An 18328-nucleotide genomic window follows, 5' to 3' on the forward strand; every position below is an offset into this window, starting at 1 on the left:
TTTCGGACCAGAAAGTAACCGTTGGGGATGTTGAAATGCCTATCGTGATCCTTGGGGACCCAGCCTACCCCTTAATGCCATGGCTCATGAAGCCGTACACAGGCAGCCTGGACAGTAGTCAGGACCTGTTCAACTACAGGCTGAGCAAGTGCCGAATGGTGGAATGTGCATTTGGACGTTGAAAAGCGCGCTGGCTTACTGACTCGCTCAGACCTCAGCGAAAAGAATATCCCCATTGTTATTGCTGCTTGCTGTGCGCTCCACAATATCTGTGAGAGAAAGGGGGAGACATTTATGGCGGGGTGGGAGGTTGAGGCAAATCGCCTGGCCGCTGATTACGCGCAGCCAGACACCAGGGCGGTTAGAGGAGCACAGCAGGGCGCGGTGCGCATCAGAGAAGCTTTGAAAATGAGTTTTGTGACTGGCCAGGCTACGGTGTGAAACTTCTGTTCGTTTCTCCTTGATGAACCCTTAGCCCCCCCCACCCGGTTCACTCTACTTCCCTGTAAACCAATCACCCCACCCTCCCCTCCCCACTTCGAGCACCGCTTGCAGAGGCAATAAAGTCATTGTTATTTCACATTCATACATTCTTTATTAATTCATCACACAACTAGGGGGATAATTGCCAAGGTAGCCCGGGATGGGTGGGGGAGGAGGGAAGGAAAAGGACACACTGCATTTTAAAACTTTAACTCTTATTGAAGGCCAGCCTTCTGATGCTCGGGCAATCATCTGGGGTGGAGTGACTGGAGGCCCCCCCACCATGTTCTTGGGCGTCTGGGTGAGGAGGCTATGGAACTTGGAGGAGGGCTGTTGGTTACACAGGGGCTGTAGCGGCGGTCTCTGCTCCTGCTGCCTTTCCTGCAGCTCAACCATACGCTGGAGCATATCAGTTTGATGCTCCAGCAGCCGGAGCATCGACTCTTGCCTTCTGTCTGCAAGCTGACGCCACTTATCATCTTCAGCCCGCAACTTGCTCTGTTCATCCCGCGATTCAGCCCGCCACCTCTCCTCTCGTTCATATTGTGCTTTTCTGTAGTCTGACATTGACTGCCTCCACGCATTCTGCTGTGCTCTATCAGCGTGGGAGGACATCTGCAGCTCCGTGAACATATCGTCCCGCGTCCTCCGTTTTCTCTTTCTAATGTTCACTAGCCTCTGAAGGAGAAACATTTTCAGCTGGTGGAGGAGAAGGGAGAGGTGGTTAAAAAAAGACATTTTAGAGAACAATGGGTACACTCTTTCACGTTACATTTTGCTGTTCACATTACACAGCACATGTGCTTTCATTACAAGGTCACATTTTTCCTCTTATAGTGAGGGCCTGCCGGTTTCGTGTGAGAGATCACTCACGCAGTGCCAGGCAACAGATTTCGGCTTGCAGGCAGCCATGGTAAGCCACAGTCTTTTGGCTTTTTTAACCTTCTTAACATGTGGGAATGGTTTCAAACAGCAGCGCCCTTATTTCCCATATCAAGCATGAATTGGGTTGGCCATTTAAAATGGGTTTGCAATGTAAAAGGAGGGGCTGCGGTTTCCAGGTTAACATGCAGCACAAACCCAACTAATCCCCCTCCCCTCCCAGACCCAATTCTCTGGGATGATCACTTCACCCCTCCCCCCACCGCGTGGCTAACAGCGGGGAACATTTCTGTTCAGCAGAGCAGGAACGGGCACCTCTGAATGTCCCCTTAATAAAATCGCCCCATTTCAACCAGGTGACCGTGAATGATATCACTCTCCTGAGGATAACAAAGAATGATAAGGAATGGATGTTGTCTGCATGCCAGCAAACACTGGGACCATACGCTACAATGCTTTGTTATGCAATGATTCCAGACTACGTGCTACTGGCCTGGCGTGGTAAAATGTCCTACCATGGCGGACGAGATAAGGCAGCCCTCCCCAGAAACCTTTTGCAAAGGCTTTGGGAGTACATAAAGGAGAGCTTTCTGGAGCTGTCCCTGGAGGATTTCCGCTCCATCCCCATACACGTTAACAGACTTTTCCAGTAGCTGTACTGGCCACGATTGCCAGGGCAAATTAATCATTAATCATTAAACACACATGGTTTAAAAGCAAGCGTAATATTTACAAAGGTACACTCACCAGAGGTCCCCTGTGTGCCCTCAGGGTCTTGGGTGAGTTCGGGGGTTACTGGTTCCAGGTCCAGGGTGACAAACATATCCTGGCTGTTGGTTTCTCCGCTTCCTTGCTGTTGTGAGCTATCTACATTACCTCCATCCTCATCTTCCTCGTACGAACCCTCTTCCCTGTGTGTTTCTCCAGTGAGGGAGTCATAGCACACGGTTGGGGTAGTGGTGGCTGCACTCCCTAGAATGGCATGCAGCTCCGTGTAGAAGCGGCAAGTTTGCGGCTCTGCCCCGGACCTTCCGTTTGCTTCTCTGGCTTTGTGGTAGGCTTGCCGTAGCTGCTTAATTTTCACGCGGCACTGCTGTGCGTCCCTGTTATGGCCTCTGTCCTTCATGGCCTTGGAGACCTTTTCTAATACATTGCAATTTCTTTTACTGCTACGGAGTTCAGCTAGCACTGATTCATCTCCCCATATGGCGAGCAGATCCCGTACCTCCCGTTCGGTCCATGCTGGAGCTCTTTTGCGATCCTGGGACTCCATCATGGTTACATGTGCTGATGACCTCTGCGTAGTCACCTGTGCTCTCCACGCTGGGCAAACAGGAAATGAAATTCAAAAGTTCACGGGGCTTTTCCTGTCTACCTGGTCAGTGCATCTGAGTTGAGAGTGCTGTCCAGAGCGGTCACAATGAAGCACTGTGGGATAGCTCCCGGAGGCCAATAATGTCGAATTTCGTCCACACTACCCCAATTCCGACCCGCAAAGGCCGATTTTATCGCTAATCCCCTCATCGGAGGTGGAGTAAAGAAACTGGTTTAAAGGGCCCTTTAAGTCGAAAGAAAGGGCTTCGTCGTGTGAACGTGTCCAGGCTTAATTCGATTTAACGCTGCTAAAGTCGACTTAAACTCGCAGTGTAGACCAGGCCTACCTCTTTGTGCCTCAGTTTTCCAATCTAGTGTTCTAGACACTAGGACACATTGCCTCTGTTGTATAGTAAAGGCCTGGTAAATGCCTCTGTTCCCATCCTAAAGGCAACAGGAGAAATGTCTATGATGTAGACCATAAAAGTTCTCTATAAAGTGTTTTTCTGAATAGGTTTACCTCTTTGAAGACTAGAGGATTGGCAAGACTGAAAATCGAACTTTATCTATATGGTGTCTCAAAACCTATTCTATCACTGGGTTAAGGCCCATGATAGAATAAGAACACTAGCTAGCTACAACCAGGTTTTAAAAAAATTAAATATTGTAACTATGTTTGAGACCCATTTACCTACACAGTTTTAGCCTGATATAAAAATCTAACGTAGACAGTGTTTTCCCCCCCACAAAATATATATTCCTAACAGAAACCACTGGCCCAACAACTCCATAGCACAGTTTCTAAGAATGCAATGAAAACAAGTATAAGAATGCCAGTGTTAATAATCAAGTTTTAGTGTATGTAGGGCCTTCAAGTGCCTCAAGAAAGTCACCAATTACAGGAAGAAGGCAACACACTTGGCATATCATCATTAAGACTGAGCATTTCTTTCCCACCTTCTTCAACCCTATATGGAAGGAACCCTTCCACCTATTGCAGGTCCTGAGCACTGATCACATACACTAGACCTACATTACTATAAAACAAAAGGCGAGATCATGCCACCTCTTATATCTACACATGGAGGGGTTCCACTTGATATGGATCACTCCACTTCAACATAAAGGGGAGACTCAAGTTTTAGCTCTGTTCTCCCTACACCCATACCCAAGAACCCAGTGGAGTCTTCTCTGTGTGGTTCACCATCCTCAATGGAGGGGGCAACTACTCAGTGGGCACAGGAGGGCAATTCAATTCATTCCCTTTCTGACCCTACAGAACTTATACAGAAAAATCAGGTTTCAGAGTGGTAGCCGTGTTAGTCTGTATCAGCAAAAACAATAAGGAGTCCTGGTGGCAACTCTTTTTTTTTTTTTTTTTTTTTTTTAAACAGAAAAATCTGTTTTTTCCATGATCAGAGATACTACCTTTTCAGTGTCACCCCACCCTGCACCCTTGAGGGCCTCCATAGGTTGATGGAGTTGTTCCTAGTAGCATGACTGCTAGAAAAGATCCAGGAAGGTGACCTGGAGCACAAAATCTCCAGATGGTTGGCCCTGTCCTCTCAGGGATCTGTAAGATTTGCAGGCAAGCCCCACCATTCTCACAGGGGGGATGGGGATGGTCATGGAGATTTTCACCAGGAAGTTGCTTTCTTCACCTTTCACAGGGGGGGGGAGAGACAATTTGGCTTCAGAATACTTGAACCATACCAGGTGCAAATTCTCCCATGATAAGGAGGATTCTTGCTCACCTGATGGCAATAACAATATTGACTTCTATGTAGCTCTTTTTCCCCCCCTTACAGTAAGCTTGTTAACAGTTAAGACATTTTAGTCCAATTTGGATACCTCTCAAATGATCCGTCAAAAAGACTAAGTGATTTATTCTACACAGTTAACTGCTATTATTTCACATCCAGATACAGCAATGATCTCATTCTAATGGGTGTTGCCTTCACAGCAGACACAAAATTTCTCCTTGCTGTCTATGGAATAAATATTAAACTATAACTACAAGTTTACTCTGTAGTACTGCTACAGGAATTAAAAATAATAAATTTCTTTAAAAAAAACTGAGCACAAGTGTTATAGTTTCCAGTCACTTGCAAAGCAGTTTGGACTATGGGTGAACAGACAGTCCAGTTTTCCAATCAGGTGACTATTTCTGAACAAAGATCAGTAAATTCATACTAACCACACCTCTGAACGCTCTTAATCAAGGGAACAGCTAAGAAATAAAACGGGAAACAGGTCCAGAAAAAATAATGAAATACCAAGAAGAGATAATAAAGACGTAAAAAGCTATGAAGGTCAGCAATGTTTATGAGGGAAGTAATACCATCACTACCACTGGAAATTAGTAAACCAGCTATGTTAGGTATCAGGAAAAAGTTTGAGGGACTTTGTAGTTCCAAAAGAGAATACCAATTAACGAGTTCTGACATGTCAGTCTTTAGAGGCAACACTGGGTGGGGGGGGGGGTGGGGGGGGGGGGGGGGGGAGGAGAGGAGACTGACTTAAAACCATGAAGAGAAACAGCTTTCCAACAGTACCCAGAAATATAATGCAGGCAGCAAGACATGATAATTAGGATTACAGTTTACACCGCTCAAGCTGAGCATTATAAAGGGAAGATTAACAGCTTAAAATATCCATTTAGTAGGACATGCTGAAAACTCAGCCAGTGAGAATGCCAAGCAATTTTGACAGAGTGCACTGTGCCTTACCATTCAGTACCTGTACTGTACAAATTCATATCAGGCGGCTCTCAGTACCATATCTGGGGGAGCTATCAAAAATGTCATTTATAACAGATACGTATTCACCTTAGAATTATTTTAGCATATCGTTCGACATGCCTACTGAACATCCTTCACAACACAGCCACTACATGTTAACCACACACTGTAGTAAACTTGGAGAATGCGGTGAATAAGGGGTATCATCATGTTTATTTTAATCGGGCTCTTACACCATTTTTAATACAACCAAGGGCAAAACAAGAAGTATTTTTGTTGACATAATTGAGTTTGATTAACAGCAAATCCCCTCCCCAAAAATCATTCACCCACATGCAAACAGACCTCTCTAAAAACATCATTTGAGGCATATGGCTTCTTAAATAGATTCTTTTCCATAGAGTCATGATCAGGACTGGGTCACAGAACTCTTAGATCTTATCTTGGGTTTGACACTAGGCTTCTTTTGCTATCTTGGGTGAATCATTAGGTGTCTCTGCCTCAGTTCCCCCGACATCTATAAAATGGGTAACAGAAATCACCTAACCTCACAAAGGCATTTTGTGCTTTTATGTTTTCAACATGCTTTGAACATAAAAGTGCTAAATACTTTGAAAATATTATGTTTTCTTTCATTGCAAAATAAAGTTCTACAGTAAATATGTATTTGTTTTGACCCAAATAGCTATAGAAATCTGTACGTTTAACATAAAATGGCCAAAGTCCCATATTTTCAACTATATGGAAATCAATTTGAGAGAAAAGATTTCAAGTAAATGAAATGAAACTAAACATCAATAAAAAGATGGATCATGGGGGAGCAGTAAAAGGGAGCTTTATTGTTTTAGACTGCTTAACAGGTTTTATCTCCTGTGTTGCTGTTCTCTCTCGGTTCATCAAGCACAACCATGGTCTTTCAAATATTGGTTGTTTTGGGTCAAGAGCATCCAAGCTCTACCCAACTGAAAGCCATGTTGCCAGGAACCAGAGGGCTGCAACTATTTTACTTTAAATGGAGTAGATTACAGTGCTTCTCAACCAGAGCAGAGATGTCACATTGCAGGGACTACAATTCCCAAAATTTAGTGCTCCATCCTGCACTAAGCAGTTAGGTCAGATCATTCTGTAGAAGATGCAGCACTGTATGCTGGGACCTGTAATCTCAGAGTTGTACTTCCATACTAAAGAAGAGGTGGCTGTAGGACGTATATTTGATCCCCCACTTTGGGTGAATTAGCAAATTATACAAGTACTCTCCCTTCTCCAAGAACTATTAGAACAGTTTCACCAACAACCCAGGTAGCAACTGGATGACAGCAACCAAAGACACTGGGAGAGCAAATAGCATTGTACAAGGACATTCCCCAATGCATACCAAACATTTAGAATGAATGAATGAGAGAAAGAAAACTGAAAAATAACTAAAGAACTGGCTTTTAAGAGCTTAATGACAAAAGAGATCAAATGGTATTTTAGATATCTTATTAGTGCCACAATTAAAACAGAAACAGTCAAAATTTCCTTACCATCCAAATCTTGGTTGCTGTGGAAAGTTTGCCATGTTCAGCAAACATCCATCCATGATAGGAAAGCAGCATCTTCAGTGAGTATCGCATTGTCATAATAAGGGCTACCCACAGCCCTGTGCCAAAAAGCATCCCACTCACAATGTTCTGCGTTTGGTTGGACATATAACCACTATTTAAAATAAAAGTCAGTTTACGCCAATTAATGTCAGAAGAAGTAAAACAATGTAGAAGAACTACAAAAGTGCTAACATGAGCCCTGCTTGTTCCCAGTGACTAGCTACATTAAGCCCTATATAGAGGTCCTATAGCTAACCTTTCACCAACAGATTTCTGGGAGAATTAGAGGGTTCTTTGGTCCATTAAAGTCATTCTCCATTGTGTGGTGGTGAATTCCTCCGGCATAGGCAAACTCCATTGGGATAGGTCTGCCACCTCCTTTGCCAACCACCCTACATAAGAGCAGTTGTGTGCACATATGTAAGGGCTATTCTGGATGCAGGGGATGATTAGGATGGGGAGGAAATAAGGTGTGTGCGCAGGAGCTCCAATATGCCTAGTTCCTCACTGGTGTACGTCCCTAGGTTTCATCATAGGGTTGACCTTGAGCAACAGAAATTGAGGTAAAAGATGTTCACAGTAGTTTCCTTTGTGTAAATGCAGGTTGTTAGATCTTTTACTAATCTAGGCAAACTCAAAGAGGAGAGTGGCTGAATGACAAAGGGAAGTTTCTCACTCTCTACAGATGATCCTTCCTGCTCAGAGGTGAGACACACTGGAGGGTGCTGTGATGCAACTTGTACTTCAGCTGTCAATGCAGTACCTAGACTGTGGATAAACCAACTTCACTTTTTGAGGCCACTGCCAAGCTAGTCTCTTTCTACGTGCTAAGTCCACTTTTTTCAATTGAGAGAGAGAGAGAGAGAAAAAGTATGGATCAGAATTTTCTCTGGGGCATCAATTCTCCAAATCCTTAAAAATGACTATTAAAAAGGGAGCTTTAAATAATATTTAAGTATTAGTAGCATCTTTTCCCACACACTTCCTCTCATCGTGCTGTAGGAATAGAGAAGAGGATAAATCTGTTCTCATTCACCCTGGATTTACACTCCTAAGTCACTAGAAAGGTCCAACATGATTTAACATAATTCACCCAGATTCCTCAGTGACTGCATACACAAGATGTGCAGAAAAGTGTGTTAAAATGGTAGTAACTGAGAGAAAGGTAGCACTAAATGATTTGACCTATTAGCCTTACCACTATATAAGAGAACAAATTCCTTCCTTCAGTCACAAGTACAAAAGAGTTTGTGGTTTCATCCTTGTCTCATTTGTGCATATCAGAAAACTACCACACACTCTGCCACTACTAAGAAAGGCCCAGAGCCGGAAGAGAAGTATGTTGCAAGTCAGGATTGTGTGGGTTCCATCCCGCACAAGACTAACTTAGCAGAAGATGCTGTAGAAAGCTTGCCTCATGTCTACCAGTGCTTTGCTTGGCTGTGGTCTGTATTATTCCTCCTCTGACAAGGAACATTGGGGTAAAAAATACCATATAAAAGATGTTAGTGTTTATACCTTGTGTGTGTCAAATATATGTGGAATTCATAAAACAATATGCCCATCCATGCTTGGCACGATAAGAATACTTTTATTTAAATATATAGTGTCAAAAATGCAGTTTATCATACACATACTCCCAACCACATTTGAGACACTTGGTGGTCTTCTGAAAATACTAACTGAAGTTATATTTCCAATCCAGCTAGTGAGATACATGCAATAGCTTTCTAAAGCAATAAATAAGAGGCCTAAATTGATGCTCACAAGCTTCTGCATGACTTTGGCCGACTGGGCTTACAGTATTTACTGATACTTCCAAATAGCTCTGGCTACCAGTAGCCTAATACTTACCTAGCTCAACAAGTCAAAGAAGGTTTAAATCAATTTCTACAGTATAAATAGAATCATGGCAACATTTTGTAGTCAACCGTACTTCATACCTAAACAGAGACATGGATATAGTGTCCTGATATACATGTCAGTCTGCAGGTGAAACATCCCATTGAGATATCTTCACTTATTTTTTTATTTTCTTAAAATTGTGAATGAATTTAGCACTCAGAGGTACGTTGCCTAAGCCAGGCACATTGTAGGGCAGGGTTGTACAAGATTCCTCTTTACAGGCTCTGTTAATGTACTTCAGTCCTGTCCACAACACCTGTGCTGTCTGTTCTCGGATGAAAAGCTATCAGTTGTACTCCTCAGATAATACTCATGCTAATAAAATGAGGTGGTAATACCAACATGGTGACTTGCACATTATATACTGTATTATGATTTAGTTCTTTAACTTAAAACTTGGTATGTGAAAGTCTATTAGATTATACATCTGTTTGACAAGAGAAATGCTGGTTTGCATAAAAAACTGATTCATTCAGAAGAAATAGGTACTAGTCTACTTACGTTGTATCAAGGGTCCGGTTGATTTTAGCTATTATTCCTAAAGAAGGATCAATTCTGGCATACATTGTTGACATCACTCCCACTACTACAATAAGCCAACTGGATGGGCTAGCAGGATACACGCCTGTGATAATTCCATTCTGGAAAAACAGAATCCCTTACTTAGCCTTCCCATACGAAAGTCATTTATTTCACAATACAAAAAAAAAAAAATCTTAATTATACAAATAGCTTTTAAGAGGACACTAACATTAGAATCCAACATTTTTCTTCCAAATACACGTCTAACTCAGAACAAGGAGATGGACACAGATGAGAAGACTAGATTGGGAGAAAGAAGCAATTGTGATTCAGAAGCTGTTATACCCAGATGATGCATGAAATGAGCTTAGAGAGATTCTCAGTTATATATCAAATTATATATATGTTCACCCAAACTGCAAGCCTTGTGCAAGCGTGAAGCAGAACCAGGAGGGCTGCACTTTGCAGTGGGGAAGACTGCTAAAGAGAGGCTAAAATGAATGGACCTCTTTAGCACAAATAACTCTTTAATGGAACATCCACTTCATCTGAAAATGGCCTCTCTAAAACAGATGCTCAGTGTGGCAGCAACATTTTATCAATTTGGATTCTAAAAACACAGCTAAGTTTTCTATATAATTAAAACAGTGCTCTACACACAGTTACATAAGAATCCCAAGTATACTTCTAGATTTATAATAGAACTATTTTAGAAAGTAATTTCAGTATTTCACATACAGTTATGTCAGACTACAGTCTGTCAACACTAATAGTAATAATGCATAAATAAGCATAATGTAAAAACAGACATTTGGAAAAAAGCACAGTGAATACACAACAATCTAGACCCCAATACTTAGAATTTAATGTAAAACCCAGATTTTACTTTTTAAGTGTTCCACGCATCAGAGATCCACTATCTATTTCTTAGTTTAATTTACTAGAATACATTTGTGTAACATCAGAATCTTCAAGAAGTCATGTTTTCATGAATATTTGTTTTGACAGTTTGGAAACTTAATTTTGACAGCAAGTATGCACAATCACGGTTTTACTGTAAATTCTTATGTATGTGAAAATTTAGACATGGGAATAATTCAGTGAGGCTTCTCTTTAAGTAATGAGAAGCATACACGTTTGGAAGACTGGGGCATAGAAGAGCCAAAATTTTGTTTAATCAAGAATGACAAACTTTTCTCAATCTGAAATGACTACCTACTCTAATTTAAACACTATGTTAGTTCACTCCCGGTTTTCTCATTAACAATATGACCACCAAATGTGACAACCCAGGTTATGCTACTTCTGGGTATTTTGGGATTTGGACTATTGTTAACTGAAGAGAGAAGGAAGAACCCTACCATTAGATTTATTTAATTTTACTCATGGGGGAATTCTGCACCACTGTACAATGCAGAATTAGCGCAGAATTAATGTTCTGTGCAGAATTTCACTTCCCTCTGCAGAATGGTGCTGCAGAGCTGCTGGCTGCCATTATGGGCAGCTGGACCCAAAAGAGGCCAGCTCACAAATACAGGACACTGCCGGGGGAAGGAGGAGGGAAAGGGGATGCTGGAGGGTTTCCGGCAGTTGCGTTCCCAGCACATCCTGAAGGAAGGAGGCAGCATGCAGGAAACTCTGTACGTGCCCGGGAGTTAACATCAGGCTGTCTCGCTCTCTGGATCCCTGGGTGGTACGGGGGGTGGGGGGCATCATGCAGCTCTTCTCTGGGGGGTACTGGGCTGGGGTAAGCCATGCAGGTGGGCTCTGGGAGGTAGAGGGTGTGGGTGTCTGAGACCGGAGGGGCAGAGTTAACCCCCAAAATGTGCCCATTTGGCATGTGTGACACACCCATACTGAGGTGTCCAACAAAAGCATAATAGAGAAACAGGAACTGGGTTGTCGTAGGAGTTTCATTAATTCTCTACTCCTGGGGGGAATCTCTTTTGTTGTCTGTATTGTTACAGACATACTGGCTGACAGGTATTTGAAATAAATTAGCAAAATAATTGAAACTCGTATAATTATGTAGTGTTATATAGACAAATAAAATATACAACATTTTTAATTTTTGGCACAGAATTCCCTCAGGGGTAAAATTTAGAACAGCACCGGGGCCTCATATATAAAAGGCCAATAAAAATGCCTCAAGGTTAGCCTTCACATAGCTATTTTACTGTTTCCACAAAATATCACTCAGTGCTAAGTTCTTCAGCATAACTCAATGTTTGCACTTATAACTGAGAACAAAATTGGCATGTTAGAATAAAAAGACTTTGATTAAATCAGGATGAATGATGATCATTTTCCATAGCTACATCAATATTTAGTTCTACTCATGCAAAATCCAAGCAAGTTTTAAAAATACCAAATAGGTTTGGATTATGCATTCAAACCTACAGGAACTCAATACCTTGAATCTGATGAACTTCTTTTTCCAGGAATGGAGACCAGAAAGATAGATCTGTCTGAGAGCCTCATGGCTCATTCGCAGGTCAATCCCATCTGGAGTTACTGTAAACTGAAACGCTACTGCTTGATGGGCTTCTGCCATTTTCAAAAAGTGTTCTGCCAAAAGAAAAAAGTTAAAAATTACATAAAACAAATCTGATTTTACTATCCCAGAGGAACTACTGGTCCAGAAGCTACTCCATTTCCAGTGAAACATCCCTGGCTTGCTTAATTTCCCAATTTTTTGGGAGATATCATGAAGTGGGCTGCAAATATGTACAGTACTACCCAATTCCATATGGCCTATTTCAGACAGATGGCCCGTGCAATAGAGGAAATCTCAGTAGATGATCTAATGTTCCCCTTCTATAAATAGGAGTCTTATCTTCTCCCAATTATATTAGGTTTTTCCACTGGTAAAACTAACCAAATGGTGTGTATATCTGCAGAATGGAGGTAGCGTATGTCTGCTATATATTCGTTTTAAAAGATTTTAGTTTTAATATAAAGGGATTAGGTAATAAGCATTTTAAAAATATTTTTAATCTGAATGTCTCAAATATACAGGCATATTAGCTCCCATGGAAAAATAACCTAGCCTCTCCAAAAGTTCAGATTTAAGAAAAAAAGTGATGCAATGAGAATCACCTCATCAGTATGAGCCCTGAAAACAAACAGTGTCTGTTGCTTAGATTACTACACCCCTAGAGACACGGAAAAATCTCATGGCAATAGTTTTCCTTCAGCAACAGTGTTTTCCCCAGGAATTGAAATTAGGGAGGTGGTAGTGTTTGAATATATGGGGGGGGAGGGGAAGGGGGATAGCTGACATGGGGTGAGACCATTAAGGCGAAGGTGGGCTGTATGGCACAATAATAAAAACTGAAAAATGTTTCACGACCATTTTATTAGATTTAACTCCTGTTTCAAAATCATCACACAAATTAAAGTTAGCTACTCAATCCTACTATGAAGCATGTACTACATCTACATCCTTCTTGATTTCCTGTTGTAATTTTGCACAACTCTGTTAATGAACTTCTCGAATGCAGTGCATTCATCTTTGGTGGCTTCTCATGTGTCTGGTACTTCCGGTTCTTTGTGATATGCTCATGATTAGGCAGAAGGCAGAATGAGGAAATTCAATGAGGAAAAAGAATGTTCAACTATAGCTGTTGTGACTGGGAGTAGCAAGAGATGAATTCCTACTTCTTTCATCACAGGAAACATAGCACAAAGATTGGGTCGAACTACTAGTGATGATAAAGAAGAAGTTGAAATCAAATCTTCATTCATTCATCATATGATATTCCACTCTGCGTTTAAATTCTCTGTTCTGTTCTGATCACATAGCAGCCCCATTGGCAGTAGTGCCTCACTCCACTCAACTGTTGGTGTTTTATAAGACAGGCATCTGTAAAAGCCGAATAGAGGTTTAGTAGAATCTAGAAGTTGCTGTTGTAGATTTGTAAGAATCAAGTCTGTGTACTTCTTCAGCTGTCTTAACAAGCACTTTTTGTCCTCTTTAGTCAACTTCTGAACTGAAGTCTTTGCTTCTTCCAGTATGTTTTCAATGGCTCTCTTGCCGATTGATCTCAGTGTAGCTTCTACTGCTTGACAAAGATCTACTACTGTTGTACCAGATGCCTGGATGGCATTGTTTAATAACTCAAGTGGTTTCAACAATAGACTTACTAGAGAGAATGGCAACAGTCGTCTACTTTTGCTACTAAGTTCAGAGTTCACCAGCCTCACTACTTAGATCCGTCCCATCTTGGTAGATACTTTCCAAAGTCAATAATAACGGTTGCTGTAATTTTAAGACAACAGCCAAGGATTGCTCATGAGAAAGCCAGCAGGTTTTCTCAGGTTGGACTCATCTGAACTTCAGTCCTAGTGTATCTTCTATTTTTTCCCAAGATGCTCAGTCTTTGTGGACTCTTGCTGAAAAAAAAAAAGTATAACAAACACATACAGCCGATATGTCTTCTTCTATAACCTGAACATCTAGAAATGCATCTACTGGCCTACCACTGATATCAAGATAACGTACGCAATGACTTAATACTTGATGCCCATTTGCATCAGTGCATTCATCGGCCATGTATGCACATTTTCTGAATGTGGTGAGAGTTCTTCACTTTTTCAACTGCTGAGTCTTTCACTGTTGCACCATATGCTTCTAACCAGTCAGTTGAGTTTCTTGCAGAAAGATAGTGAGCCTCTGCTGGTGTTGGTCGGAATCAATGTCCAATTTCAGAATTAACAAGTGACAATGCACTTAACATTGGTCCTCAGTTTGTAGTGTGTGGTATCTCTTGCTTAAATAGAAAGTATGATGAGACAGCCATGTTTGTTTGCATAAACTGTGTTGTCTCTCCAGCACTATTAACAGCCTCATTAAGTACTTCTAAATTGGCTCAGACAGTGACTGGTTTATAAGGTTTTCTGCATGTCAATGAAGTCCACAGGCTTGGTATTTTGCAGCCTTTTCACAAAGGTTGTCAGCATTGGTTTGCTGATCAGTCTGGCAAACCAAACTCCTTCACTTTCACTGTATAAATTCATGGTATGCCAACATCTTGAATACTGTGTGCAGTTCTGGTCACCCCATTTCAAAAATAGATATATTGCAGTTGGAAAAGGCACAGATAAAGGCAACTAAAATGATTAAGGATATGGAACAGCTTCCACATGAGGAGAGATTAAGATTGGACTTTTCAGCTTGGAAAAGAGACAACTAAGGGGATATGATAGAGGTCTATAAAATCTTGACTGATGTGGAAAAAGTAAATAAGGAAATGTTATTTACTACTTCACATAACACAAGAACTAGGGGTCACCCAATAAAAGTAATAGGCAGCAGGTTTAAAGCAAACAAAAGGAAGTATTTCTTCATACAACACACAGTCAACCCATGGAACTTTTTGCCAGGGGATGTTGTGAAGGCGAAAACTATAACAGGGTTCAAAAAAGAACCGTATATACTCGATCATAAGCCAGTTCATTTATAAGCCGATCCCTGCAAGATGGATAAGTAAAAATGGAAAATTTTTATAACCCGTTCATAAGCCAACCCTATAATTCAGGGGTCAGCAAACGTTGGTTCCCAGGCCATCAGGATAAGCTGCTGGTGGTCCAAGATGGTTTGTTTACCTAACATGCCAATTTTGTTTACCTCGAGCGTCTGCAGGCACGGAGGTAAACTTAGTAAACAAAGTGTCCCGGCGCGCCTGCTGCTTCCCCTGACGGGCCGGGACAGCAACTGGTGGGGAAATTTTTTGTGGGGAGGGAAAAAGCTGGGAGTCAGGGGAGTAACCCCTGCGACCACCCCCCACATGACCCCATCCTTAGCCCGGGACCCCCACACTCTCCCCATCCCATCCCTTCTCACCTATCTGGGGAGGGCTAGGGGAGGATGTCTCTGACCTGGCTGGAGCTGTTCCAGCAGGCCAGACCGGGCAGTGCGCCCGCAGCATGTTCTAGCGGGCTGGGTGGCGTGGCCACAGTGTGCTCCGGCAGGCCAGGGGGCGTGGCCACAGCATACTCCAGAAGGCCGGGCAGCACGGCCATACCATGCTCTGGGGGGTGGGGCCGGGCGGTGCGGCTGCAGCTGCTTCAGAGACTGGGGGGAGAGCAACGTGGCCAGAAGTGGAAAGTCTCTGGCCCCGTCTCTTCCCTTCTGTCTCTGCAGACTGTGCTGCCTCTCCTTGCTCCCTCTGTTGGGGGGAGTGGCTGTGTCCCATCTCTCCCTCTCTATACCCGTTCATAAGCCGACCCCCTTCTCTGGTGCTTCCTTTACTAAAAAAATTCAGCTTATGAATGTGTATATACGGTAGATAAGTTCATGGAGGATAGGTCCATCAATCGCTATTAGCAGGATGGGCAGAGATGCAACACCATGTTCTGAGTGTCCCTAGCTTCTGTTCTCCAGAAGCTGGGAGTGGACAACAGGGGATGGATCACTTGATAATTGCTCTATTCTTTTCATTCCCTTTGAAGCACTTAGCATTGGCCAATGTCAAAAGACAGGATATTGGGCCAATGGTCCGACCCAGTATGGTCATTCTTAGGTAAAAAATAATAATAATAAAAATGTTTAGTACAGAAACTCCCCAAGATAACGACCTCTCGAGATAGCGACAACGTGAGATAACAACCTTGGCAAATAACGCATTTTAAAAATCTTGGCCTACTAGAAAATGTATATTTATTTATTTCCCAGTCACAAATCTAGCATTCTGGAGCAAAATCACTAAAACATGCACCTCTACCCCGATATAATGCTGTCCTTGGGAGCCAAAAAATCTTACCACATTACAGGTGAAACCGCGTTATATCGAACTTGCTTTGATCTGCCGGAGTGTGCAGCCCCGCCCCCTCGGAGCACTGCTTTACCGCGTTATATCCGAATTCGTGTTATATTGGGTCATGTTATATCGGGGTAGAGGTGTAGTCCAACAGACAAATGTTCCTTTAACATACTCCTCCCTTCTCCCTCCACTGCACCTCACTCGTTGTTGTCCTTGGTCAATGGAGACCCAGCGTTCAGAGGTGCTTTCACATGAGTTCACCTTCCACCCTGAGAGGGGCAGGAGAGAGAAGGCATCTTGCTCATTCCTCCAGCCGCTTGCCACTCACGCCAGCCGCTGTTGTCCATCGTGCCACTGTTCACGCCACCGCTCCTGCGCCATCATCTTCTGCTGCCACCTGCCACTATGACCTCTATGAATCAGTCTACTGAGGTTCCACCCAGCTTTCAGTGATGGAACCTCACTGCTAGTGCAGGCTGGGCAAGGTCTTCCACAGAACCGCTACCCTACAGCAGATCTAAGCACTTAGACCTAATTATCAGTTATTTCAGCTCTAGTGGTCACTTAACAAAAACAAAAAACTCTCAGTGGAGCCTAATCAGCTCTATCTTTAAACAGGGGAAGGGGGGAGTTCAAATTGTGCCTGTGACTCTTAGGCAGAGTCCACACCAGTAAGCAAAACACCTATCCCCACCCTCTCTCTCCCCCCACTGGGAACTGCCATCCAATCCCTTGCTTAGTGAGTGCAGTTCAGTTGAGGGTGACTAGTGTTTAATTTGTAATGAAAGAAGTGCTGGGGCTCAAGAAAGTTTTTTACTTTCATAACTGATGTGGCAACCCCAGAAGTCCTGCAGCTATGAAATACCAAGCCTAGATGTGCCGGGGCTCAGACTCAGCAAAAATTTAGCACTAAGGGTGACCCCCTAAGTCACGACAGGCTAAGTACAGTTCTGCTGCCCTTTACTTAAACAATAAGGATAACAACATTTCATTACCCCTATGACATGCAGTGTTGCCAATTTAGTAACTATTGGATCACTGGGGAGGTATTGGGGAAATTCAGGGGAGTGTAGGGAAATCCCTGTTCAGCAGTCCTTCCTCATAAAGAGAGGAACTGCAGCTTCCCAACCAAACTACTGCTTTTTTAAAATGTTAAAAAAAAAAAAAAAAAAAACCTTTCAGAATAAATACTGGTTGTGTAGCCAAAAAAAAGCTTCCTTGTGAATATTTAACTATCTTAAAAACTACAGAGAAAAGACAGCTTCCTTGAAGCCCTTTTCTTTAGGGGAATTCTCTTCTGCTTCTCTGAAGCCAATTTAATAATCTGCTCCATGCATTCCCCTCTTCCACATTTCTGAAGCAGTCACATGTTTGTCAGTAAAGTAGGTAGAAGGGCACAGCTCAACTGAGCATGCGTTTTATTCATCAACTCGATTTGCCAATGTTTAGTAACACAGATGCCACACCACTCATTCAAACCAAGAGCAAAACAATCATTCATTTTAGCTGCAGGAAAACTGGTAGTCAGCAAAATGTTTCCATACAGTATATGCTAATAAGCCTCACCCCAAACAGTGAACCACAAAGCTAGGGTGTTGGTGACTCTCTTAGGACTCAGCAAAATCTTAGAGTATTAAAAAGTTGACTATGATTTTCAAAAAAATGTCATTTTGAAACAGAACTTCTTCATTTCCGTGTTCTTTAAAAATACATTCACATCCATACAAGTGTAAAGAAATCTTACACTTTCCTCCTGAAAGGACATTGTAAGACTTGCCTGTTCCACACACACTCCTGTTTTCTATCTTACTGAAACCAGCTGAAGTTAGACCACTTGTTCAAAGCAAGGTTAAAAAAAGGGAACCACAGTTCAGCATGCTTTTTCTCTATTATAACAAAACAACAGTGGATACCAGCCCAGCTGGTTTTCCCAAGCAAGAAAAAAAAACAACAAATAATACTGCTGACCTCTCCAGCTAAATCTACCTGTTAATCCTGCCCACTATGTTATCTTTGTGACTCTTTAGGACATTTATACTGCCCAATCAAAGGTTAACTTTTAACCAGACGTGCCCCTGACCCATATTCCCCTATAATTTCAGGGAACAACTGTTAAACAGCCTTTTTACCT

General features: G+C 42.4%; 2 protein-coding genes across 6 annotated transcripts in view; both read right to left on the reverse strand.

Annotated features, from left to right (window-relative positions):
- CPT1A (carnitine palmitoyltransferase 1A) overlaps positions 1-18328 on the reverse strand; it is a 72304-nt gene that overhangs the window by 38280 nt on the left and 15696 nt on the right. For all 5 annotated transcript variants that reach the window (XM_054027812.1, XM_054027810.1, XM_054027813.1 and 2 more), the window contains 3 exons: positions 11847-12001; positions 9413-9552; positions 6947-7118 (listed from right to left, as the gene is read on the reverse strand). In XM_054027812.1, the coding sequence (XP_053883787.1) occupies positions 6947-7118; positions 9413-9552; positions 11847-11987 (453 nt within the window). In that variant the 5' untranslated portion in view covers positions 11988-12001. The remainder of the gene's footprint in view (positions 1-6946; positions 7119-9412; positions 9553-11846; positions 12002-18328) is intronic.
- Positions 602-4008, reverse strand: LOC128837015 (myb/SANT-like DNA-binding domain-containing protein 2). Its single transcript, XM_054027814.1, has 2 exons — positions 2113-4008; positions 602-1182 (listed from the first exon to the last, which is right to left on the reverse strand). The coding sequence occupies exons 1-2, from the start codon at positions 2639-2641 to the stop codon at positions 1145-1147; spliced, it is 567 nt and encodes a 188-aa protein (XP_053883789.1). The 5' UTR covers positions 2642-4008; the 3' UTR covers positions 602-1144.

Source organism: Malaclemys terrapin, chromosome 4 (genome assembly GCF_027887155.1).
Source record: "Malaclemys terrapin pileata isolate rMalTer1 chromosome 4, rMalTer1.hap1, whole genome shotgun sequence".
NCBI classification, from domain to species: domain Eukaryota; kingdom Metazoa; phylum Chordata; order Testudines; family Emydidae; genus Malaclemys; species Malaclemys terrapin.

Excerpts from the sequence above, each read along its gene's own strand:
- LOC128837015 (XM_054027814.1), bottom strand. The coding sequence starts at position 2,641 with ATGATGGAGTCCCAGGATCGCAAAAGAGCTCCAGCATGGACCGAACGG. Across the intron at positions 1,183-2,112 it reads GGGCACACAGGGGACCTCTG|CTGAAAATGTTTCTCCTTCA; the intron begins GTGAGTGTACCT and ends CTCCTCCACCAG.